This window comes from Spermophilus citellus, assembly GCF_964194105.1.
Source record: "Spermophilus citellus genome assembly, contig: SCAFFOLD_113, whole genome shotgun sequence".
Lineage (NCBI taxonomy): Eukaryota > Metazoa > Chordata > Mammalia > Rodentia > Sciuridae > Spermophilus > Spermophilus citellus.
This window is the reverse complement of record NW_027672919.1, coordinates 330,242-357,667: the sequence shown is the minus strand read 5'-3', so window position 1 is coordinate 357,667 and position 27,426 is coordinate 330,242. Positions and strand designations below refer to the sequence as shown.

At 34.8% G+C, this 27,426-nt stretch overlaps 1 protein-coding gene across 3 annotated transcripts in view; it reads left to right on the top strand.

Moving 5' to 3' along the window:
* Positions 1–8,000: 8,000 nt before the first annotated feature.
* The window catches only part of LOC308640349 (protein disulfide-isomerase TMX3-like), a 35,611-nt gene continuing 16,185 nt past the window's right edge, over positions 8,001–27,426 (top strand). The window contains exons 1-8 of one of the 3 annotated variants that reach the window (XM_081312289.1): positions 8,001–8,232; positions 9,121–9,175; positions 12,206–12,245; positions 13,733–13,856; positions 21,457–21,502; positions 22,769–22,849; positions 25,098–25,197; positions 25,898–25,975. In XM_081312289.1, the coding sequence (XP_081168415.1) occupies positions 8,178–8,232; positions 9,121–9,175; positions 12,206–12,245; positions 13,733–13,856; positions 21,457–21,502; positions 22,769–22,849; positions 25,098–25,197; positions 25,898–25,975 (579 nt within the window). In that variant the 5' untranslated portion in view covers positions 8,001–8,177. Of the gene's footprint in view, positions 8,233–9,120; positions 9,176–12,205; positions 12,246–13,732; positions 13,857–17,533; positions 17,686–21,456; positions 21,503–22,768; positions 22,850–25,097; positions 25,198–25,897; positions 25,976–27,426 lie in introns of all 3 variants that reach the window. The other 2 variants (XM_081312291.1, XM_081312290.1) reach the window with 2 other exon arrangements.

The following is a 27,426-nucleotide window of genomic DNA, read 5'->3' as shown; positions in this document are numbered from 1 at the left end:
CACCAAAGACACAGAAACATATAGAGCTTTTTATAATTCAGTCTTGATTCTTTACAGATCACCTGCAGAGAAACAGGATCAGAAAGACATCAGACCTAACAATGAAAATGAATGCAAGAAAATAAAGGATATTATGTTTTTATGTATTTAAGGGAGAAAGTGTTGGATAGAAAATTCTGTATGTACACACAAGCAGAAGTCCTTTTCAAATACTGTTATCATAAAATATGATCTTGGCAATGCAAGGTTTCGGAAATGTTTGTATGTAAAGAAGCCATTCATAGACATTCGTGAAGAGAATACTAAAATGATTTGCCATGAGGCAGTAAGATTGGTCAAATTATACCACAAAGTATTTTGGGATCAAAAAAAAACCCAATTATTAAAAAATATTAAAGGAAGACTATCTATAAAATCTTAGTCTAAATTTTCATAAAATATCAGCAGGTTGAGGAAAGTGACGGCAAAGGAGCTATTCAGCCATTCTTACACTTTGTCTCTGTCCTGCCAAGCTGCAAAAAATAAGATGGAAAACATCTAAAAAATGGAGGCTAAAATTATCAAGTGTTTTTTTCAAGACATGTACTTAAATGGTTGTGACCTCTAGCCTGAAAAATATTCTGAAAAGGTTGACATTTGTAAAGGTATGAAGGAATAAAAAAAGGTACTCATTTTCAGAATACTGAATTAGGAGGTGTTGCTTTACATCTTAAGTAGACTTAAAATGGTGGCATTTGAATCACTACACATAAGGCCCTTGGCATTTCTGGATTTCTCTTTGTGGTTTAAGTATATGTGGTGCATAAAATTTCTCCCCAGCGAGGTGATAACAGCAGTCCCTCACTGTTGTTCCACGGAGGCAGTCAAAGCACGCTGCATCATGCTGACTGTAAAATGCAGTTCAGATTTTGAAACAATACAGGTATTGAAACCCTGCTGTTTGGCCTACTCTCTATGCGCTGATGGTAATAAAAGTATTTACAGATGGACACTTCTCTAGCTGTTTGTCTTTTTTAGAGCTGAGCATGTCCTGTCATATGTGTCTTTAATGAGCCCTAAAGCCAGCTTCCCTGCGGCAGCACACTATTCTCCATTCTTCTTCCCAGAGGACAGGTGCGTATTGGATACTATAGCAACCACTGCTCACTGCTTTCTCTCTGACTTTTTAAGCTTAGTCATGTAGGGTTTTTTTGGCAAAAATATTATTCCAGAAGATTTCAGTTCCCAAACCCCTGTCTTAAGGAGCTTGGCTTTTTTTTTTCATCATAAATTGTTATTCTGGACCAAGTAGGGGGTTTGTTATTGCTACATTCACATGTGTCTGTGGTCCTTCCTGGGAAATACAGATAGATATATGGGTGAAGTGAATTATTCAAGCCTTGCTCTCTGATACTGAGACACACAGTCTCAGCATAAGTAATCACTTATTCCTAAAAAAATATTGGAACCTAAATATTTTTCCAAGCTGATAAAATCCATCTTCGCTTTCAGGAGGCAGAACTCATCACAAAGTGAAAGGAGTAAACCCAGGCCATCAGGTGCATGATTTCCCTTTCAATGGCTAGACCTAAATGGCTAGTTGGAAGACCTCCTAGATTAATTTTCATTTCAGGAAAGTTTTTGGTGATTTGTTTCCTGAATCTTAGTTTACTCATCAATAAGGGAAAGTAACGAGTTCAAAACAAATGAAAGATTAGGAGGGTTAAGTTGTAACATATCACGTGATGTTCCTTGCCACAAAGGCATAAGGATTTATTTGGCCTAATCTCCATCATATGGGTTTAGGCCCCAACTTCCTTAATAAAACTCCTGTGGCACAAGAATTAAAATCAAGAATCAATAAATGGGATGAACTCAAACTAAAATGTTTCTTCTCAGCAAAGGAAACAATCTGTGAGGTGAATATAGAGCCTACATATTGGGAGCAACTCTTTACCCCTCACATATCAGATAGAGCACTAATCTCTAGAGTATATAAAGAACTCAAAAAGCTAAACACCACTTGAATCAAATGTATGAAATATGATATGTCAAGAGCTTTGTAATGTTTTGAACAACCAATAAAAAAAGAAAAAAAAGCTAAACACCAAAAACAACAAAAACAACACACACAAAAAAAGTAATAACCAATCAATAAATGAGTAAAGGACCTGAAGAGACACTTCTTAGAAGATGATGTACAATCAACAAATACATGAAAAAGTTTTCATCATTACTAGCAGTTAGAGAAATGCAAATCAAAACCACTCAAAGATTTCATCTCACTCCAGTCAGAATGGCAGCTATTATGAAGACAAACAACAATAAGTGTTTGTGAGGATGCTGGGAAAAAGGTACACTCATACATTGCTGGTGAAACTGCAAATTGGTGCAGCCAATATGGAAAGAAGTATAGAAATTTCTTGGAAAATTGGGAATGGAACCGCCATTTAACCTACCTATCCCTCTCCTCGGTCTATACCCTAAGGACTTAAAACAACATACTACAGGGACACAGCCACATCAATGTTCATAGCAGCACAATTCAAAATAGCTAAACTGTGGAACCAACCTAGATGCCCTTCAGTAGATGAATGGATAAAGAAAATGTGGTATATATACACAATGGAATATTATTTAGCATTAAAGGAGAATAAAATCATGGCATTTGCAGGTAAATGGATGGAGCTGGAGAATATAATACTAAGTCAAATTAGCCAACCCCCCAAAACCAAATGCTGAATGATTTCTCTGGTTTAAGGATTCTGATTCATAATATGCTGCAAGAATGAGGGGAATGGGAGGATTAAATGAACTCTAGACAGGGGAAAAGGAAGGGAGGGGAAGAGAGGGGGCATAGGGATAGGAAAGACAGTGGAATGTGATGGTCATCATTACCCTAAATTCATGTATGAAGACACAAAGGATGTGACTCTACTTTGTGTACAACCAGAGATGTAAAAAATTGTACTCTATATGTGTAATATGAATTGTAAAGCATTCTGTTGTCATATAAAACAATTTTAAAGACTGTGCTATTTCAAACCAAGCATAGCTTGATAATTATCTCTATAAATAGTACTGTTTTTATCCAGTTTATCAGCATCATTTTTTTCTAAGTAATACCTAAGTGATATTTTGGGCAAAGAATAAGCCAGGAATATATTTAGTAATCTCATTTCTAATACTGGTTATACAAAAGCAGTTCAATTGCTCAAAAAAACCTTCACAGGATTCTAAGTAAGGATGTTGAGCAACCAATTAACTGCAGGAAAAGGATACAATATAACAACAGCATTGAAACAATGATATGGATCACAGTATCACTGTCTCACTGCAAGTGGTTTGGAAAAGAGAGCAGGTGAGCATGTAGATCTTTTTTTCTGTAAGGTTCATAGGTGTGTGCACTTTCTGTCTGGAATCAGGAACCACTTACATATACATAGAACACTGTGGAACTAGGGATTCCAAAGTGGAATTTTAGTTGGGTTTTTAAATATAATACTGCTTACTTACCATATTTCTGCAACAAAATCAGCCCCAACCATAGAACTCTCTGGGGTCTCACTGATACCAAATGTAAGTCCACTGTCTCACTCTAATAAACAATGCTGACAATCAGGCAAACAAAACAGAGGAACAAAAGAAGCAAACACTGGAAATTCTTTGAATCCAAGATTACAAAAGCAATGTTATTTATTAATTAGCATGTTTGAGATCTTGACTAGAGGCTAGTGTCATGCAGGAAATTAAGCACAACAGCTCTGGGCAATTCCAGAACTGATGCAAATTACCCTTCACAGCATGTTATAAAATTGACTTCCTGTTCCTAGTTTTACTATTTTGATTAGAAATTTAAATATATAAAAATTATTTTACTGCACTTACTTAAATGATTTATTTTTCATTTTTCAAAGGTTACTACAGAAAATTACATTTAACGTTTCATCTAATGTTAAACCATGCTTGTATTTCTGGAAAATATACTTTAGTCATGATGTATTGTCTTTTTGGTACCGTTAGATATGGTTTGCTGGTATTTTAGAGGGAAAGTTTTCTGCTTTTGTTTGTGAAATTTCACATGCATAATTTCCTTTCTCACATATGCCTTTTCTGGTATAGTTCCAGTTGATAGCCGCCTCATTGAATGAGCTGGTGAATGTTCTTCATTTTTCTGCTCTTATAGAGTTTGTAACAATAATTTGCTAGTTAATTGTATGTGTCAACAACAGTGAGTTAAAGGATACCCAGATAGGTGGTAAAACATTATTTTGGGGAGTATTTTTGAAGATGTTTCTGGAAGAGCTTAGCATTTTAATCAGGAACTGAATAAGCAGATGGCTTTCTCCAGTGTGGGTGGGCATCACCCGCATACATCTTGAAGAGAACAAAATGATGCAGGGAAGGTGAATTTACTCCCTCTGCTTGAGCCGAGACATACACCTTCTCTTGCCATTGTACCTGCTGCCAGTTCTTGGGTTTTGAAATTCGGACTAGGTCTTAACATCACTGGCTCTCAGTTCTTAGGTACTTGGACTTGAACTCATTTGTATCATCTGCTTTCCTTGTTCTGGAGCTTACAGGTGGCAGAACATGGGACATGTTGGTCATCATAGTAGTGTGTGCCAATTCCCAATAATTAATCTCTTCCTATTGGTTTTATATCTCTTGAATGTCATGACTAACACAAACATATATATATATATATATATATATATATATATATATATATATATATATATAGTGTGTGTGTGTGTGTACACATATAGTATATATGTTTTTTTTCCATTAAGATAGACATCTTAGAAATTAGGTCTAATGTTTTCTTATGAGATAATTTCAACCTTTTGACTCAACTTCTTTAATGCCTATCCAACCTCAAATCTTTTTCATTCTTCAATCAATTTTCATTATATTTTTAGAATTCTGACTTTTAAGTTTTAATATGCATTTTTATAAAACTGTTCCTCTTTTCAATCTTTGCTGTGCAACAACTAGTGCATACTAGAATTTGAGAAGCACCATTGAACATTATATATTTTTATTGAAAAACATAACCCTGAATCATTTTATTTATTATTCTGTTTTAAACTGTTCTTGTTAGAGTGTACACACTGAAAAGTACACAAACACTAAGAGTCTGATGCATTTCCACAAACCCAGATTGAGAAACAACATTTACCTGTAATCCCTGAATTTCAGTGCTATTGTTCCACTAGTTTTGAGCTTATGAAAATAAAATCATGCCAGTTGTTGTGGTGCACCTCTGTAATCCAAGAGGCTCAGGAGGCTGAGGCAGGAGGAACATAAGTTCAAAGCCAGCTTCAGCAAAAGTGAGGCACTAAGCTACTCAGTGAGACCCTGTCTCCAAATAAAATACAAAATAGGGGTGGGGATGTGGCTCAGTGGTCAAGTGCCCCTGAGTTCAATCCCTTGGACCCAAAACAAATAGATAAAAATAAAAAATAAAATCATAATAAAATGGCTTTTCTTGCTTGACATTTATTATATGTATCGTTGTAAGTTCCCAATACAAAAGTTCATTTGTTCTTATAGCTATAGGAGAACAACACAATTTATCCATCCTATTATTGGACATTTTAGTTGTTAGTCTTTCACAGAAACAATTCTATTATAGATATCCTCATACACACCTTTTGGTGAAGATGTTAAGTCTTAGCCTGCTTCTGTTACTACATCAAAATAATTCAGATTGGGTGACTTACAAATAACTAAAAATAATATTTATCAGTGCTGGAGGCTGAGAAGTTCATTATCAAGGTGTCCGCAGACTGGGTGTCTTCTCTGCTTTCAAGGTGGCACTTTCTTGCTGTGTGTTCAGATGGCAGAAGTTAGACGCAGAAAAGGGACTAGAATGCTCCTTTTAACCTTTTTTATAAGGACACTAACCCCATTCATGAAGGTTCCACTATCACGAATTTATTACCCCTGTTGGTCCCCATCTCTTATTATTACATAAGCAATAAAATTCAACATATAAATTTTGATATTTTGATATTTAGACCATAGCAATGTGCATGCAAAATATAAAAAAGCATATGTATGCATCCATTGTTCATCTGAAAGTCTTTTTCAGAAAAAAAAAACACTTGTCACAATTATAAAAACTTTTAAATATTAAGGGTATTCATCACTACTTGAGACAGATGAGTAAGTACTAAGAACTTACTTAGTATAAGTTTTACCATATGGAAAGGTAATATATTTTCTGCACAAGAATCCTAAAGTTTGTTTTGATCATTATCAGATTAATGCAATTTTTTTACCATTTTCAGATTCCCTAGGTTAGTGATGTGCAATGAAAATATAACACAAGTCACATATGTAATTTCATGTTTTTTATTAGTCAAATTGAAAAAATGTAAAGTTGAAATCAATACAATGTTTTATTAACTCAATAGATGAAAACCCAACATTTTACATTTATAACACATTTCATTACAGACTCTAAAATTTCAAAATACTAATTCTTGATTAGTATTTAGATTTCATAAAATTTACAGTAGAAAATAATATTTAAGGTGCTTGGCACACATCTGTTATCTCAGAAACTGAGAAGCTGAGGCAGGAGCATTACAAACTGCAGGCCAGCCTGGGCAACTTAGTCAATTCCTAATTCAAAAAAGTAAAACAAAATGGGCTGGGGATATGGCTCAGTGGTAGACAACTTGCCTAGTACGGGCAAGGCCTGGAGTTCAATTCCCAGTAATGAGGGAGGAGGGAGTAGATTCACATACCCTAGTTGTTCCAACCGCAAAAATATTTCCAATAACTAAATTGTGTCAGTTTACAAGTTTACTAAAATTAAATACTTGGTTACTCTGCCACACTAGCCACATTTAAAGATAGTTAAAGATACCATTGGAAGGCATAGGTATAGCTCCAGTGGGTTTTACTGTTTTGAACAGCTTGAATTAAGTTTCAAGTGAAAATATTTTCTTTTACAGGCTGTAGCAGTGAATTTTAAAATAGATGAGAATGCACACACACACACACACACACACACACACACACACACACCTCAGTTTCCTCCAGAGATGTCAAATCTTACACTATATATCTAGGTATTTTATCACCTTGTAGAACACTTTCATCACCTCAATAGTCACCTTACTTTCTTTGTGTACTTTTTAATATATATCTATGCATATATACATATTTGAGTTTGTGAGAGGCTGCACTGAATACCATGCTGTATACAATAAGGGGTGAAACAGGATGCTTGTTCTCAGATGCGTGTAACTTATAAACTTCTTGTAATACTGTCCAAGGAGGTTTGTTTGTTTTAATTATGAACGTAGAGTGAATCAGTTGACATCCTAATCTCTTTCTGCTGTTCTCTTAAGTTGCAAGAATTTCAAGGATACTTTGGTACTGTTTGTACTATAAAAATTTCATTTAAGTAATATGTAGTGACAGGTGCGAGAACTGTTATGTAATAGAGTATCGTTCTTATATATCATGCATGTATGGGGGAAAAACTGACAGCAAAAAAAAAAATCATCTAAAACAAAACAAAAAAAAATCTTAAGCTCAACTTCAGTTTTCCAGGATTCCATGGAAACAAATTTTAAAGAGGGGTTCCTTTAGTTGGTCAACTGAAGGAGCTTGCGGCTGTATGAGCCCCCGTTTTGCAAACAACGTTTAAGATGTTTCAAATACATCTTAAAAACACACGGACGGATGCACAGCTCGGCAACCCACAGATTTCCACTTTCCACGCACGCAAGGCTAACGCACGATTTCCCACGAATTTTGTCCAAGACCAAAAGCGCAGGTGCGCTCACTGTAGAAAATAAAAAGATACAATAAATTCAACTTTGACGGGCATCCCAGGGGTCCACCCCCCAGCGTGCCGCGGCCCGCACAGTCTGCACCGGGAGCGCCCCCTAGCCGGGTTCCCACGCTTTCGTAAACTGCTGCAGGGCAAATTAACCCGGAGAATGCCACCGCGCTTGCGCCGTGGAATGCGCATGCGTTGCAGTGCCGCGCATGCTCTGAGGCAGAGGCCTGGGAGAGCTCGGAGGGTAACGGAGCTGAAGCGCCCCGCCCCCGGTGTGAGTGCGGAGCTTTTCTTCCGCACCGCGTCGGCTTGTTTTTTTTACCCCCGCGGCAGACGACCGGTCGTTACCTGCGTTGTCTTCTCCCCCCTTCACGCTGAGCTGCTGCAGCCCACCATGGCGAACGTGGCGGGCCTGGGGAGCCGGGCGGCGCTGGGTCTCTGCGCCACAGGTAACAAGTGCACTGAGGCCAGGTGCGCGGCCCGGCTGGGCCTGGCGGGCCGGGGTCGCCGCGGGGGCCGACACTGCGGATGTCTTCCGGGGCTTTGGCACCGGCGTTCTGGAGACTTGGCGCGGGGTGTTGGGAAGATGTGGCTGCTGCTCCTTGGCTTTTTACTGCAGGGGCAGCGCTGACTCCATTGGTGGGCGATGGGAATGCCGGTGTTCCTGCAGACCTTGCCTTGGCTCGAGGGTCTGCCCTGTCACCTTCAAGGGTGTTTACCACCGGGGTGGGAGAGAGGGTCAAGGACTGACCGTGGTCCGATCGCCAGGATTGTGCGCTGTGAGACGTGACTTGATGGTGTTGGTTAGCCTTTCCCAGGGCGCCCTGGCTCTCGTTGCTGGATGATTCGGCCACCATTAGAACCTGCGGTGTGCCACCCTCCATTCTGTGGGCAATGAGTATCAGAGGGGTAGCTCGGCTTTGGTTTCTTCTCTCTCTCCTTTTTTAAAAAATAGTATTTTCAGTAACGTTTGGAGTTTTTAATGAAGAGAGGTGATTGCTTGCAAAAAAGAAAAAAAATAAGAGAAGCAAGTTTTGTCTACATCCAGAAGGTAGTGAAAAAAAAAAACATACGTAGAAAATGGCACCATGTCATAGGTGGATTAGCCTACATAGCATTTGCTAGTTGCAGGATGATTGCACACAGAGTGAATGTTTGTTAAATGGATGTAATTCATTTGCATCACTGTAATTCTTCTGCATCACTCAATCCTTGGAATGAATCATTGATCCATGGTAGACCGTAACAAAGAATCAAAATATTTTATACGTGACTAAACATATGGTAAGAGGCAAATGATAAATCATTAAATTTTGTCTTCTCTTTTTGTTTTGCAGTTATTTTGCTCGATATGGCTTTTTTTAAAAGTGTTGTACAAGATTTAGATGACTCGTGAGTATATATATATATATATATATATATATATATATATTTAAACTGTTATTTTAACTTTAAAAACTTGAGCTTTTATCTAAATATTTGCATGTGAATCTTTTCTTTAAATGATAGGGACAGTAATGACCAGTGTTTATATGTTGCTACTTTTTTTTCAGGAATTGTTCTAAATACTATATATGTACCCCAAATATTTATACTAATAGTTAAAAGATCAGAAAACTGGCAAACATCATTTTACCTTGTATTTATTTCTTTGTACTCTAATCATATAGAGTGGGTACTGGAATTTACTTTCTCCTTTTGGGGGGAGGGGTGTACTGGAGATTGAACTCAGGGGCACTGGACCACATCCCCAGCCTTATTTTTTATTTTATTTAGAGACAGGGTCTCACTGAGTTGCTTAGATCCTCGCTTTTGTTTAGGCTGGCTTTGAACTCACAATTCTCCTGCTTCAGCCACCTGAGCCTGGAGGTACAGGCATGCACCACCATGCTTAGTGTTTATTTTCATAGTATCAGCCTTAATCACAAGGCCTTGCTTATAGTGGGTGAGCTGTCTAGCTCCAAACAAAAATCCTATGTGTGATTTGGCTTGAGTGAAGGTGACAGCAATGCCTTTCCTGCCAAGCCACAGGGGGAAGGTGCCCTCCCCACACCAAATTTAGTTGCACAGTTTATTGCAGTCTCTGGAGGGTCTTGTAATCAAGGATTCAGACCTCCTGGGCCAACCATGTTCATATGTATATGTGTGCTCCTAGCCCAGTTCTGTTTGGAGACCTCTTTATTTGGAGCTTCATCTGAGGCATTTCTCAGATACTTATGCCAAGACCTCCTCATCAATAGTCACTCATAAAGAGGCAGAACCCTTTTGTTCAGCTCTTCTCAGCAGTGAGATGAATTTCCCTGTCTTCTGCATCAACCTGATTCTCTGTTAGTGCTCTTTCATGTATTAAAATGGTACATCGAGGAGCTGGCACCTCTTTTATGTCTCTTGGCTCACATTGTGAAAGTAAGTGAATAAAGGCTTGATTATTACTTCCAGTCTAGCTGATTGTCCTAATTTACCTTCTGAAAACCTGATTGCATGACAGAATCAGTGTGGTGTTCAGGCTGGTCAGTTGAGCACAATGTTGTTACAGAAGAGCAAAACCTAAGATCCTATGTGTACCAGGCATGCGGATGGATCTTGGGAGTACTTGCAGATTGCTTATAGAAACTTTCTGGTGCTGAGGAAAACAATTAGGTACAAAGAAGTAACCTTATTGAATTTAGTGATACCCAATGGGGTGTGTCATTACAGTTTTCAGCTTATTCTGGCAGTGCTGACTGCCTGAGGAGGAAGGAGGAGTTATGCTCCTGCTGATCATTCCATTAGCTGTGTAAATGCTTACTGCAAAGGCCCCTACACTGGGGAACATTTCCAAGAGCATAACATGCTTATGAGATAAATGTGGAAACTGGTTCCTCACAGTCGAGTAAGCACATGTGCCATCAGTTGTTTCCTGGATCCGTAAGACAGGGGCCATGAAGATTCTGGTAAGATTCTGGACCAAGCATGGAATGCCATTATTTTGAGAAGGCACCAAAACAGCATTGAAAAGGTGTTCCACTTGTCTCACCATGATCAAAGCTAAAAGTACTTCCCCAGGGACAGATTCCTCAAGCTCATGGGTGAGGGTATTCTTACCAAATAGAGAACACTGGACCCCTTATTCCATTAATAGTGCTCTGGATCCCAACTGGAATTGATGATTCTCTGGATTTGCCTTAGCCATCCACATGTGTTCCACTGGCTTGAGCCACACTGTCTAGACCCTGACATGACCACAATTGCTTCTTGTTCACATTCTCTCAAGATTACTGTATCTGATGGCTCAGCCTGTACATTGGTGGGACAGATCTTGGGCATACAGTGCATTCTCTATGCTCCAGATCACTCCAATTCATAGGGATGGTTGAACATTTTAATGGACAGCTGATGACAATGTACCACTTTACCCCCACCTGGACTGCACATTTACTGAGTTATTTCAATGCAGTATCAATTGGGTACTTTTCTCAAACATTAAAACTGAGCCATCAGGAAATGATGGGAACCCTCCTAGAATCCAACTTCTCAGATTAAAAACAACAGATTAAAAACCGCCAGTTTGTAAACAGGATTTTCCAAGCATAGCAAACTTAGGCTTTGCTATATTAACTTTTCTCTAGAGGTATAAAATGTAATAAAAGGGTGAAGAACTTAGGTATACAGTGTCATCCCTTGGTATCCATGGGGATAGGTTCTACAACTCCTTGTAGATACGAAAATCTGGATGCTTAGGGACCTTATATAAGTGGTACGGTGATCTGTGCACATCCACCTGTATAGTTTATATCATCTAAGTGATTTATAGTATTTAATGTAAATGTCATATAAGTAGTTGTTATTTTCTGTTGTCTAGGGTATAATTTCAAGAGAAGAAAACCTTGCAAGCAACACTCTGTCAGATGATCAAAACTGTCTGAAACAATTTGAGCTTGCTATAGCAAGAACTCAGGGATACTCAACTACTATTCTGGCATTAGGGTTCTCTCTTCCATCAGACAAACCATTCTGTAGACTTAAGAGTGTTAAAAAAAAAGAAAGAAAGAAAGAAAGAAAGAAAATTAAAGCGAAGAAAACCTGCACATGTTCATTACAGAATTAGAGAGGCAGTTTTCTATCATGCGTCCCACCAAGTATTTTCAGGTCTTAGTGATCACAGATGAGGAAAACCAATTACGTTTGTATTTCTCCCAGAAAAACCTTAGTTCCACTTTTTTTGTTGTTGTTGAATTCTTTATTCCTCTTCTTTGAGTGGTTCTTTTTAAAAATTCAAAGAATAGGATAAGATGTGGAGGTCACTGAGGAAAAATTTTACACACATTTAATGAAAGAATTTGTTTCATGTTTCTATATTTATCAATTTATTATCCCTACCCTTATGATACATTTGTAAAGTGAACACAAACATAAAAATCAGAGATCTGCTTTTGTTTTTAGGTTTAAAGAAAATCGAAAAGATGACATTTGGCTTATAGATGTGAGTATGTAAATTTTATGTTAATTACCTGCCCCTACCATTTTAAAGACTCTTTTTTATTCTCTTTCACGCAAAGAAGGCAATATATAGTTAGTACTTATGTATCTTCTTAATTTGTTTTTGCAGATAGTATTGTTTTGGTTTTTCTGTTAAAATGAACCTTAGAGCTTTAAGGTTTAAGGGACTTATTTTATTGAAATTTTGGGGGTGAGAGTATTAAGATGGGAAGCTAGTACCCTATCTTATAATGCAGTAAATTTATAGATTATGTCTTTAGGAGATTATGATATGATTTTATTACAGAATGCACTCATTTCTTCTTGTTTTCCAAGATATTGAATATATTAATATCATTTAGTCACAGTCATACTTTCATCCTTTTTGTTTTTTGCATTCTGGGGATTAAACTCAGGGGTACTCAACTACTGAGCCACATCCCCAGCCCTATTTTGTATTTTATTTCAAGACAGGATCTCACTGAGTTGCTTAGTGCCTTGCTTTTACTGGGGCTGATTTTGAACTTGGAATTCTGCCTCAGTCTCCTGAGCTGCTGGGATTACAGGTGTACGCCACCATGCTCAGCCGTACTTTGATCTTAATAGTGAACAAAATTAAATATTTAGCATCCTTTCCTCACTTTCTAGTTTAGAATAAATTTTAACCTCATGACATTGAAGATTTGTTTTAACATTGCCTCAGCAAAAGTAGAGTAGCCGCTGCAAAAGAAATGAAATAAAGATGGTAGAGTTGGGGATTATTGAAGCTATGTGATGGGATATGAGAGTCCACTGTTCAGTTTTTTCTCCTTTTGTATATTTTAACATTCCCATGGTAAAAATTTAAAAAGAAATATTATTTCATGAAAATGCAATAAGCAGTTTGTTAGCTTGGGTTCTAAGTATTACCCCCACCATTTGCTGATTCTGGTCTGTGATTTTAGTTTTATCAGTCAGATTTGTCACTACTGCTACTACTGCTGTGTGACACAGGGAAGGTTTCTTAAGGCTTCTAAGCTTTGAATTCCAATGCCAGTAGATACAATAAACTCAGCAAAGGCACTCACTTTGTTGGGATTTTTGTAATAAAAATAGATTGTTTATCATTAACATTTGGATGTGCACATGGTATGACATATGCATTTTTATTTACTGGTTTCTTTCTTTCTTTTTTTTTGAAGAACATGGATACATTCACTTGGAAGCAAAGACATTTTATTAAAATTCATATATCTGTTTTAAATAGGTATCAATAATCTATTAAAATGAACTTAAGTTAGTATTATATTTGAGGTATGACTTAGTAGTTAGCCTATCTAGATTTCTGTGTGTCTTTTATATTTTGCTGCATAACCATTTAGGAAATATATTTAAACATTTAGTTCCAAATAGATTATTAGCAATTATTTAATCAAAGAGATTCTTTAAATATTAAGATTGATAGTTACAGTAGTACAACATTTTTAGTGATTTTTTTCCCCCTTTGGGTAGTTTTATGCACCATGGTGTGGCCATTGTAAAAAACTGGAACCAATTTGGAATGAAGTTGGCCTTGAGATGAAAAGCATTGGTTCTCCAGTTAAAGTTGGAAAGATGGATGCTACTTCCTATTCTAGTAAGTCTTGATGTAGTTTATTATTTTACTTTTCTCATATAAAGAAAATGTTTTAATTATATGCAGCAGTATTCAAGGTGGAAGAAAACATAATTTTCTGCTCTTGTAAAATTATCTTAGTTTAAGACTATACTTTATAAATTAAATGAATTAGCCATTGAGTATTTACTATACAACCTGTGATAGTCCTAGGCCTAACATAAACATACAAGCCATTGTGTATTCGTATTTGAACCCAACTTAGGTACTTAGTTTACATGAGGCAACTATAGAAAGTTGAATGTTTCATTGTTGATATAAGTTAAGTGAATGATAGTTTATTGTCTGAGTAGATAGATGGTATGGTAGAGAAGTACATAAGAACTTAAAGATGAATTAGGATGAATATGAGAATCAGGAAGGTATTCATGCTGAAAAGAATATAAGAACAAAAATCAGAACTGAAAATGAGCTTAATGAGTATGTACACAAAATAAAATGAAGCAGAACAGATCTGTCCTCCTGTTTGTTTTGTAAATAGAATTATTGGAACATGGCTACACTTGTTTATTTACAGTTGTTTAGACAGTGTTGATGCACCAGTGTCAAAAATCAGTAGATACGACGAAAACTACATGTTCCCCAAAACCTAAAATATTTATTATCTAATCCATTATAGAAAAAAGTGCTCTCTTAAAGGATTTAGGCAAAGAAAAAATTGAGTTTAGAGAAGTATGAATTATCATGGAAATTTAAAAAGAGCATGACTCTAGAAGTAAGCCTGGCTTTGCCTGCTACTACTGCTGTGTGACACAGGGAAGGTTTCTTAAGGCTTCTAAGCTTTGAATTCCATATTGGTACATAATTAATTGTAATGCAGCTTTTATTGGTTATTCTGAAGCTTGAATGATGTTGTGTTTGCAAAATCCATTGTATGTTATATATTTCCTTTTCTTTTAGCTGAAAAAGAAAGTTGAACTGTGTAATATGTATTTCTTTTTAGGAAATCAACTGCACATTTTGGATCATACCTATGTTTTAATTTCAAGTTTCTCATGTTCTACTTTTGTGGTTTTGGGAAAATACTTAAAATACTTAGTTTCCAGGTCTGTAAGGGACAGTGATATTTTCAAGGTTGTGAAGATTTTATTACTGTTTTATGTTCAGAACCCCCTATTGCAATAGCATATATACAGTGGTAAAGGATGATTTCAGATTGTTAGAACCTCCCAGGGCAGAATGTTTTGCGTTTTATTAGTTGTCCTTAAGGAAGTTATACACATTTTTGAGAAGACAAATTATTTGATAGAATTTTTTTGGCAGCAACTTGTAAATGAAAAAGAAGAGCAGGTGGAGACAAGAAAATCACGTGAGTGAATTTTTTTTTTAAAGAGAGAAATGAGAGAGAGAGAGAGAGAGAGAGAGAGAGAGAATTTTAATATTTATTTTTTTTTAGTTTTCGGTGGACACAACATCTTTGTCTGTATGTGGTGCTGAGGATCGAACCCGGGCCGCACACATGCCAGGCCAGCGCTTTACCGCTTGAGCCACATCCCCAGCCCCGTGAGTGAATTTTTTTGTGTGTGTGTCCTGGTGTGGGTCACTAGGAGCTTAGGCTGGGGTAGAAGCAGTAAAGTGAAGAAGGAATTCTTATATCATGTTCAAGGCTGAAGTAGCAGATGAGATAGTTTGACAATGCTTCATTATATTCACTCACCTGTACTACTACTGTCATGTGGAAAAGAATGAAAAGTTTGATTTTGTGTGCATTTTCAACCTCACTTGAATTGGAGCCATTGCTTCATTCATGTTTCTGACTCGAGGAACTAGAGTTCATTTGCGTGCTTAGAGCTGGAGTTACTGATCACACATCAGTTTTTGCAACTTTGAAATAAGACAGGACATTGTCAAAGGGAGAAAATAATATTCTTGAGTTGCTATTTCTTGAGATAAACTTTTAAATAAACTTTTAACTTCATGTGTAACTACTGAAGGAATCCCTTTATAAGGCATTCCTTCAGTAGTTACACATGAAATAGGTTCTTATGTCTTGATTAGAAATGTATACACATTGATCATAGATGCAGTCCTTCATTAGTTCACTCAATTATTATTTCTTAACTACTGTTTATAAACCACCAAGTCTCCAGAGATTAAAGAAAGACTCAAACACATCCTGCCTGTTTTGGAAATGCTTATAATACAGCCTTATAGAGGTAGAAAGATAAACAAAGCAGTAAGTGTAAAAAAGTCATAAAAACTGTAAATTCTTATGATCACTTGAATCATTGAGTGGAGTAATAATGTATAAAGCAAAGTGGAAATATACAAGAAAAAAGTCATTGAAAAAGTAGTTCATATAAGTTAGTAAAATTTTTTATGGTAAACTGGTCATGTGATGTTTCAGTGATAGTTAACAATTTACATTGTTACAATTCATTGTAATATCTAATTCATCAATGTACTATTTATTAAGTGTTTCTGTGTGCCATTATTACATTGGAACTCTGATTAGAGGCAAAATAGATATTCAAGGGCTGGGTATGTAGCTCAATGTTATAGCACTTGCCTCGTATGCAAAAGGTCCTAGTTTTCATCCCTAGCACTACAAAAAAAAAAAAAAAAGCCCATGCATTTCTCCTGAGTAACTTAGAGAAGTATTTTAAATGCTTCGATTAAAAATCAGTATTTTTTTCTGCATCTTCAGAATATAATGTGTATATAAGTCAAGAGTATCCACACACAAACACACTGTATACATATATATACTATATGTTGTTTTTGAATTTTAATTTTAAAATGGGACTGGGACTTTTTTTTTTTGTTTTTCATAAACCAGAGATTTGGTTTTTGCCTATAATTTCATGATTGTTGCAGATTTTATTCCTTATGTCTTGATTAGAAATCATCTTAACATCATATTACATGTTATATTGGATTAATGGGGAGGAAAAACCACTATAGAGATTGCTTTGAAGGAAATATACATACAGCACATTATCTCACACAAGCCACCTAGCTTTGGGAAAAAGGAAAAGAGGAACTGATATATACTGAGGCCACTATCTGCCAGGTTTTGGGATAGGTATTTTTTATATACCACCCCAGCTTGCACATCAACCTACATAATGATGTGTTCTTGTGAATACTTGTGGCTCCTTGAATAATTGAAACATGGTTTATTCAAAAAAGTCATTCATTTGTAAGAAAGTTATTGAGTCACATTCATTAAATATCACGTATTGGGGCAAGACAGGAACATTCTAGGTGTTGGTAATTTGTTAGTGAGCAAAACGAACAAAAATTTCTGCTCTTGTAGAGCTTGCATTTTTATGGAGAGAGACAAAAATAATCAATATAAACATGAGTGAATAGTCAGTATTTCATGTTAGTCATGGATGCTTTTCCCTGCTGTAGACAGAAAGAAATTTTATCTTCCTAGTATTTAAAAAAAGTTGATAAATATTCAGAACCACTGTGGAGACATTACAAATACATTTTGGCTTATACTTTCCAATGTTTCTTTAAATACTCTAAGGCAGTTCAAATTTAGGCATTTTAGTGGAATTTAGAGTTAAATAGACAAAGAAATTGAATCTGTTGGGATTATTCTGTCTTACTGTAGAATGTTAATGATTTGGCTATTTTACTAATACCTCTTCCATCCGCACAACCCACTTCTGTTTCTCGGCCTATAGTCTGTAGACTTATGACATGCATTAGGATGACGTGGGAATTCATTGTCAGTTCAGGATCCTGAGGCCTACACCACTGTACCAAATGGAAATCTTTCAGATTTGGTCAAGAAAGTATATTTTGAACATGTACTTCAAGTGATTTTGCTGCACACGTAAGTTGAAGAACCACAAAGAAGAATATTAATTTGATTAATAGATAGTTACAGGACTTTGTTTCAGAGTGAGGTAGGATTATTCAAAGTGATCAAGTGCAACAAAAGTCTCTAAGATTCTTTGATGATATCTTATTTCTTATTCATCTCTTTGTAGTGGTTGAAAGCAAATGCCATCAAACTCAATCCAACATATCTGTTTGTAGAACTTTTGAAGTGGAGAAATTTGAACTATGTTTATTCAGTTCTCTGTGTTTAGAATTGTACCAGAAACTTCTTGATGCATGGTTTTGTTTTTGTTTTGTTTTCTTTTTTTGGTACTAGGGGTTGAACCCAAGGTTGCTTTATTATTAAGCTACAACCCCAGTCCTCTTTACTTTTTATTTTTGAGACAGAGTCTTTCTAAGTTGCTGAGGGTCTCCCTAAGTTGCTGAAGCTGGATTCAGACTTGTGATCCACCTGCTTCAGCCTCCCTAGATGCTGGGATCCCAGGTGTATATACTATATTAATCCCTTCATGCACAGTAACTAATATCAGATTTAATAAAAAAGCTGTATGTGATCACTGTAAATTCAGATATATATTTTAGCCTTTCTTTTTTGTATGTATTCCTTCAAGAATAAATATTGGAAGTTTCTCATTCAGTAGTTAAATTGTGATATTGTGCGCCCTGTAGTGGGATGCTGATTTTATTGTGGAACCAATGGAATTATGTTTAGTCTCTAGATATGGTTGTATGAAAAAGATCATAGTTTACCTCTCTTGATGCCTAAACATGCAGTGGTGTTTGAACAATAAAATTCTTATTCTGACTTCATGTTTACAGATTATATTTACAAATTAATTTTACTTTCTAGATTGTAAGCTCTGTTTGATCAGTGATTACATTTCAAGTTTTCTTACCTTGTATTATCAGCATTTGGGGTCTCTTTTTGGGGGGAGGGGTACAGAGGTTCTGTGCATTGTAGGAATTTTTTTTAGCATTGTTTCTTGCCCCTACCCACTAGATACTAGTATACCACCTCCTCACTGCCCACTCCCATCACCACATTGTGTCAATGAAAAATGTCTCCATTTGATTGACAATCACTATTGTCTTTTATGTCCTTTTCATGTTGGATATATAGTGATACTTAGAGAGTACTAAGACAGATAGTATTTTTCAGCTGAAATAGAGATTGAGAGTTTGAGGCTAACTCCTCGCTACGTCCCCCCACCTCCAGTTTATAGGTTAAGTAGCATGGTAACTAAGTGGCATGAGAATAATTATACATACCAGAATTTGAGATAGAATTATGCCCAGAATTCAAGATTACCATGATTCATATCTTTACCTGTCTCTGCCATCAAATTATTATAATTTCAAGAAGCCAGAAATAAAAGATTGCTTCATATTTAATCTCATTTTAGAAATATTTAAAAATATTTAAAATTATACAACTTCAGAGGAAGTTATTCATTTTATAAACTGGATCTTCTGTTTCTAAATAAATCAATATTATTATTCTTTAATATAAAATGTAGAGAATGAAAACTTAGACCGAGTCTCAATTGCAACCTTGCTTCCTAATTTGTTGTTTTCAAACAAGTTACCACATTTTCAAAAGTTTTCTTTAATTTGAATTTGCAGTATTTTTTCCCTCCAAACAAAAATGTTTCAAAGTTCAGTGGAAGGATATTAAAACCTGTTAAAATTTGTACATATTAGTATTTTAATATTATTTACACTTTGATGTATCAGCAGATAGTTACTAACAGTGAGGTCAAGAACAAGAGTAGGAAGGAAATGGCTCTAACATTTAAGGATAATTTATGTGCCAGACTCTGTGTTAGACACTTTTCTACATATTTTCACATTTAAAAATTCTACCTGTAGTCCTGAAAGGTGAGTTGTATCTTAAGAAGTAGTATCTTCTGAAGCAGAATCAGAGAAGTTGAATCATCCAGCATTGCACTCGATAATAAATGGAGCAGAATCTTAACCTGGGTCATTGTACGTCTACAACCTAGCCTTTGCTTGTGTGCTTTTCATTATATTGTCATTCCCCTCTAGGGGAAGCTAAGACAGTCATTGTCAATTGAAATTCTATCAGACATGAAGATCAAGGAGGCAAGGGGCTTTTAGGATAGGTGATATGAAAACTTCTAGATATGAAAACTGAGGTCAAAGAGATTGATAGAGTTCAATGTGGAGCAAGGATTTTTGCTCTGAAACCTGTTAAAGAGATTCACCTCATGCTGTGAGATACCATCACTATATTTGTCAGTGTGTACTTTGTTTTATTTATTGGATTTTTACATAAATAACTTAAAACAATTTGTGTGGATTGATTAATTAGTAGGATATAACTCCCTCCTCCAATCAGTTATATTCTCATGTTTTGGCAGATTTTAATCAATTTTTAGGTGAAGATGATATAGGCTTATATTTATTTGCCTCCGTAATTTGGGAAGGACAGGGTTTACTCATGTAATCTCTCCCAAATCAGTGTTTTTGCCGTCTTGGTAGTCACAATCATATTTAGTTAGAATACACTTTACAGAATTAAGTTTTAAGTTTAAGTTAGAGATGGGCACAAATTGTGTAGTTGCTCAAAGTTCACGTGGATATTCAGAGACAGGACCTCCAAAACTTGAATTTTCATTAGCTTTGCTGTTTATGGTACCTCTTATGAACATAGGTATTGTTCATTGTCCAGACTATTATGGTCACCTCCCTCCGTGTGCCTCGGGAAGAACTCTAAGGTGATAAGGGAAGGCAGAGAGATTGGGGTGTTATTTTGCTACAGATTTTCCTTGTTATTCTGAATTGGTGACATATAATAAGAAACTGGACATGAAGTGAGTGTTAACTGGAGCTCAGTGCTGAGAGCCATGGCCAAGCAGTTTCCTTCTCCCCAACTGCAGTACACATATACTTGCATATACTGGAAATAGAGGAGATGACAAAGGGAGAAGTTTGGGGGTAAACATGGTACACTCTGCACAAATACTAGTATAGCTTTGCAAATGTTTTATATTGTATAATGTCCACTGAGAATATTTATTCTCTCCTTGTTGCCCTGAGTATAGTATTAATTTGATGAATGTTTTTTATACTTCTGAAAGTCCTAATTCTCTATTGGCATTTACTTGGTTGTGTTTTTATTTCTTCTTTTGTCTCAAAAGATGCCATTGGAGCAAATCCTTCTCATTTTAATCACTTGTGAGGATTTCAGAATAATCATTCGAGTTTATTGGAATTATTCTAGGTTATTACAGAAGCAGAAACTTACAAAATATAAACTTGCGTTTCAATCATATATTTACTGCAGTTAATTACAATTAGTGGTTTTAAATGTAGTAAACAGTAAAGGAAGAGATGGGTCTTTTTTTTTTTTTTTTAGAAAAATGAGTTAGATCTAGGAAGAAATGCTTGTCCTGGAAATAAAGTCAAAAGAAAAGTACCTGAGTACTTTAAAATATTAATAATAATAGTAACCAGAATGTCTTTTAGAATGATTACTCTGGAGATAAATTTTGAACTATTCTTTTGGCATTTTTTATTTTATCAGAATATTTATTTCCTGCCATGGATTGGATTTTTAAGTAATTGAATTCAATGAGAATGTCATGTTTTTTATTTTTCTATGTGAGTTTCTTTTTAGCAATCAATTGCAACATATCTGCAAGGGCTTATATAAATATATATATTTTTTAAGTAAAAGACTCATTGTTATCTAGTTTCTTAAATAAAATATTTAGAATTATTTATTCTTTTTCTTATTAAGGCCTTGCTTCAGAGTTTGGAGTTCGAGGTTATCCAACAATTAAGCTGTAAGTTAAGTGTTGTATGTTTATATGTGTATTTTTTATTAGTTCACTCTGCTTACGTTTTAGTACGTTCATTTCTAGTAAAATTTCACTGGTGGATTGAGGATTGGGTTCAGCTGCCTTTTTAAGATAAAATTTGTATTCAAAGGAGAGGAATGCTCTTCATTTTTAAGTCAATACATTGTTTATGGCTGATTCAATAAGTGTGTTTTGAGTGCTTACTGTGTGACATGTCCTGGGCAAGACATGATATACAGTCATAAATTATGAAATGTCTCTTATTCTTGAGATGCTCAAGTATGTATTCTGCTTTCTCTCTGTAAATCCTGTCTCCTAACAGATTTAATGATTGTATGATCAAATTTACTTCATTAGGGATAAAAGACATGAAGGGAATCAAAATTGATGGTCATTAAGTTTAATTTGTAGGTAATTGATCAAGTCTAACAGTGTACAAATTGGAAGAAATGGTGTGATAATTCTAAAGAACTTTTATTTAATTTCTCAGGATATTCATTGCCCTTATGTTGGTAATGTGAATAGGTGAGGAATTGTTTTAAAAGTTATTTTTATAATGAAAGTTTTTTTTTCAGTATTTTAAAATCTCAAATATCAAAATTTGAGTAACTTAAATTCATTATATATTTGGTATTATGTTGATTTCTTTCACCTTTTCAAAATGTTTGCTAAGCCTCTTTTACTTTTTGAGTTTAATTTTCCTTTCTTTTGTGTTTAATTATAGGTGTTCTGTTATACTTCCTAATTTTCTTTTTGGTAATTTCTGTTAATTAGACACACATCAGCAGGCTTTTGAAGAATTATCTAAATTTTTAGAAAAGTAATTGTATGTAATTTTTATGGTAGATATTAGAGCATATGTTAAATAACTATGATATTTGTTGTTTAAATTTGAATGGCTTTACTAAAATACTCTTATTAATTTCCTCCTTTTGACAGATAAGATAGAATCATACTGCTTTGAAGCTCTTGTCCATGAATATGTAGATTACTCACTTTTCAAAAGGCATAGGCTCAGTGTAATACAGAGTCAAATATTTTTTATAATTTATTAGAATGCAGCCTTTTCCTATATATTTTGAGTTGCTGATCCTCTGAAGCCAGTTGCCTGCTATATTTTACATGACTATACTACTTGTAAAAGTCTTCTGCAATTACTATTTCATGTACTTTAAGTTTATGCTATAATAGTTATTAACATTAACTATTAAAATTTAAAATAATTCATGTTCTTTTATTTATTTACTTAAGATTAAAGGGGAACTTGGCATATAATTACAGAGGACCACGTACAAAAGATAATATTATTGAATTTGCTCACAGAGTATCTGGGTAAGTTCTTATCAGGAAAAACCTGTATTTAACACTAACATTTGAAAATTAGATATATCGTAATAAACCACTTAGAATGCACATATTTTAGGGACTTAAATAAGAAGTATTTGTTTCCTGATTTATTTATGGAAGGTAGTTATGTAGCTTAAGCAAAGAGATATTTTAAAGAGATAGTGTTTTGTATTACATATTTGTTAATCTCACATTTAAATTCACTTTGTGTATAGAAGAAATTTTCTAAAGTGAATTTTAATATATTTTCAAACTTTGCATTACTTACCAGGCAGTCCTCCCTCATTCATGGGTGGTACGTCCCAGAACCCCCAGCAAATTCTTGAAACTGTACATAATACCACACCCTGTATATGCTGTGTTTTTTCTAACATATCCTTACCTGTGATAAAGTTTAATTTATAAAATAAGCACAGCAAAAGATTAAATCAAACAGCAATTCTAGAAATATACTGTAATGATGGTTATGTGAATGTGGTGTCTTTTCTTCTTTTTCTCAATATCTTATTCTACTTTTACCTTTTCACTTAAAGCAAATTCTATAAGGCTTATCTCTGGTATCCAAATTTCCAGCATCACTACTCTTGCACATTGAAGCCATTATCAAGTAAATTAAGAATTATTTGAACACAATCACTGTGGTACTTTCACAGTCCATCTGACAATGAAAAGGGCCGCTAAGTGACTAATACGCAAGTAGTCTATACAGCATCCACATGCTGGAAAAAGGGATAACTCACACCCTAGACAGGGTGAAGTGGGACTGTGTGAGATTTCACCACACTAATTAGAATGGTGCACAACTCAAAATTGTTTATGCTGAAATTTTCTTACAACCTAATTATTGATTTGAAAGTGATATATTTTTTTTAAAATCTATCTTGCTTAGGAATAATAATTTAATTTGATTATCTATGGTTGTAATTATTTAATGTGATTATGTGGAACCTCTTGAAGAGAACATTTATCAAGCTAGGTTAACAAACATTGACTTTAAAGCATTTGAGCTTGACTGGATATATTGATATTCCTAATAGCTTTATTAGAATAAGATTGATTTTATTATGATATTTTATTATGATACTGTCTCAAATTATTTGAGAAAATTCACAAAATTTGAATATTTTTGTAGAAGTTTAGGATGCTTTCTGGTGTATTTATTTATTGATTGCATGTTTTATTTCCTTTCTTTGCTTTGTAAATAAATTTTGAAATAACTTTTATATGAAGGTAATGTTTTGGGGAATGGGCTTTACTCCCCCATGACTTATTAGTCTACAGGTTTTGACGGTTTTTAATGCTTTTTGGTTTAAGCTTAAGAATGGCTTCTGATGTAACTTGGGTTGACTTTATTGCAACTGAAATTTCAGGAGTCAGTTCTGGAGTTGCATCACTTGCTAGTTAATTACTGAGCATTAGAATAGAGGTTGAGGGAAAGTGATGCAATGAATCCCAAGAATTGTGCATTTTGAAAATGTTTCCTTTTGCAAAGTGTTTTCTGTTCCTTTTATGAATTTTGTGGGGTGAAAGTCTGACAATATATACCATTTTAAAAAGATAATTCTTCTTTTAGTTATTTAATTACATTTAAAGGTGATACGTTTTATAATAATTTTGATGTAATTCATTTCTGTTTGCTTTTGAAAAATACTAACAAAGCTGTAGAGTTCTGTTTTCTATCTACAAGCTTTTATGCACTATAATGCATACTATTTTATTTTTTCTGAAAATAAGTAATAATCTGTTCTGGAACTTGTCAGGTTTTAACCTCTGTAGATTACTTAGAAACTAACATTTAAATTGACAGAATATTATATAAATATTTTTAAATGCCGTATATTCCTGGGATGGTATTTCACAGTATGTTTTGTGAATGTTCTTTTAAAAGGGGAAAAACATTCTCATGTGAATTGTTTTGTTTTTAATCAAGGGCTGTAAAAAGATGATAATTCTGTTTTTACCTATCAAAATGTTGGCAGTGGTGATATTCTCTGAAGAGATTATTTGAAACTTGTTTTCCAATTGGTAGGTTAAATTGTAGGTGTATATATATTGTCAATATGTGGAAATAATCATAGTCATGGGTTGAAGCTTTATTTGCTGTATGGATTTGGGGATAATGAATTGATATATTATTAAAGCTTTTTCACTGTAGACATGACCAGCCCTCATAGGTAGGAGTAGAGTAAATCATGTACTATCTTTAGTTCATGCTTGTTTTGTTTTCACACAGAGCTCTAATTCGGCCACTTCCAAGTCAGCAGATGTTTGAACATGTGCAGAAGAGACATCGTGTATTTTTTGTTTATATAGGTGGAGAATCACCTTTGAAAGTAAGAAATTATTTCTTGATCTATAAAAACATACAATTATAATTAAATGTGCTTAATAGTTAAGACTTAGTCAGAGCCTCAAAATTTACTCCCATTTTTACAGGAAATCTTTCAGTTCAATCTTAAGTATTTTTGTAATAAAAACATTTTCTTGGATACCTTCTGTGGTGTTTGCTGCTCTCAACAGAAGTTGGTAAAAACATCGGTGGATGCCACCTGCCTTAGTGTTTCTTTCATTACTGACCTGGTTATTTAAAATTCACATTGCTTTTTAGCATTGTACATCTTTAAGACTACAAATTGCAGTGTGAATATCAACTCTCTAAAGGCAAAAGGCCCTTATTGTCTTAAGTTATTTTATGTGTATGTGTGCTCACACATATCTTCCTTATAATCATCACTGTCATTATTATACATTGTTAATCTAACTTAAATTAATATATTGAATCAAGTTTAAAATTAAATATCAAATAAACAATCAAATGTATTTGGAGGAGGATAAAAACACTTGGTTACAATTATCTTTTGCCCTAGAAACAATTCATTTCATTTGCTTGTATTTTATCTTTTCACTCAATGTGCTAGCAAATTGCAACACTACTACTTACTACATAAGGTAGCTCTGATTGTTTAATGAATAATAAATTTTCATCTTTTGATATTCTAAAAAGGCCTTTTTTTCCTCTTTATATTGTTACAGGAGAAATACATAGAAGCTGCTTCAGAATTGATTGTTTATTCATACTTCTTTTCTGCTTCAGAAGAGGTGGTTCCTGAGGTAACATTTAAAATTGTATTTTAATGACAGTTTTATTTTTTAATTTTACTTGATTTTATCTGATTTATTTATCGTGAGGCATAGAGTAAACATGTTTACTCTTTACTGCTGGTGACAGACTGCTTATTATTAATAAACAAATATCGCCAGATTCATGAAATTTAGGAATTATTATTATAGGTTTTTTTTTCCTTTTTAAATAACAAAGGTGGTAACAAATGATATCTCACACTCTAAGGTTGTTCATAAGTAGTTGTTCATAAGTAGTAGATTAACTTGGGTCTGTGCACATGCTTGTGTGTTATACATGAAGTCTACTGTTTGGATCCTAAGATAGCAGTTCTCAGTAAACAAATCTATAAACAGGATCTCATAAATTCTGTAAAACAAAAAAGCAGCAGTGTGATAGTGGGACATAGGGGGGTGAGATAGTTGCTGTAAATTGGTTAATTAAGAAATGTTTATATGAGGAAAAAATAGGTAAAAAGGACTTAAGACGATGTGAAAGAGTCATGCAAAGATAATACAAATACCAAGATGAGAACATTCCCAGCATATCTGAGGAAGCAAACAATAGACCAGAGTGACAGTGGTGATGTGAAAGAGGAGATCGGAGTGGGCACTTACTGGTGATGAGGCTAAGGTTGATGGAGAACATGGTTTGATACTCATTTTTTTTAAATGTAGACTCTCTTTTTAAAAAAATATATATATTTATATAAAACAGCAGAATGCATTACCACTCTTATTACATATATAGAGATCAATTTTTCATATCTTTGGTTGTATACATAGTATACTCACACCAGTTTGTGTACTCATATCTGTACTTTGGATAATAATGACCATCACATTCCACCATCATTAATTACCTCATGCCCCCTCCCTTCCCCTCCCACCCCTCTGCTCTGTCTAGAGTTCGTCTATTCCTCCCATGCTCCCCCTCCCTATCCCACTAGGAATCAGCTTCCTTATATCAAAGAAAACATTTGGCCACCCTGAACGTGCCCAATCTCCTCTGATGCTCATTTTAAGGACATCTGTGCTAAATGCAGACTGAATTGTAAATTGGATACATAGGAAAGAAAATCCAGGGAGGTCAGTTGAACTTTTGTAGTAATCTCCAGAGTTTGGGCTTGGGGGTTAGTAAAGAACTGGGGGAAGTGAAAGGATTGGTGTGTTTAGGAGGTAGAATTGTCAGGGCTTGATGTGGAGGTAAAAGGGTGGACTTAAGGTGAGCCCTGAGTGTTTGGTTGGAACACCACAGTCAGTGGTGGTGGTATTTATGAGCTTGGGGAATGTTGGGAAGAATGGTTGGGAAGTAGAATAGTGATAAAGAACTTGAAATTTTCTTTTTAATTTGATTTGGCATAACTTGTCAGGCATCTGATTTCAAGTGTTAAATATAACAGTTGGATATAGAGATCTAGAGATAAGACAAGGCTGCATGA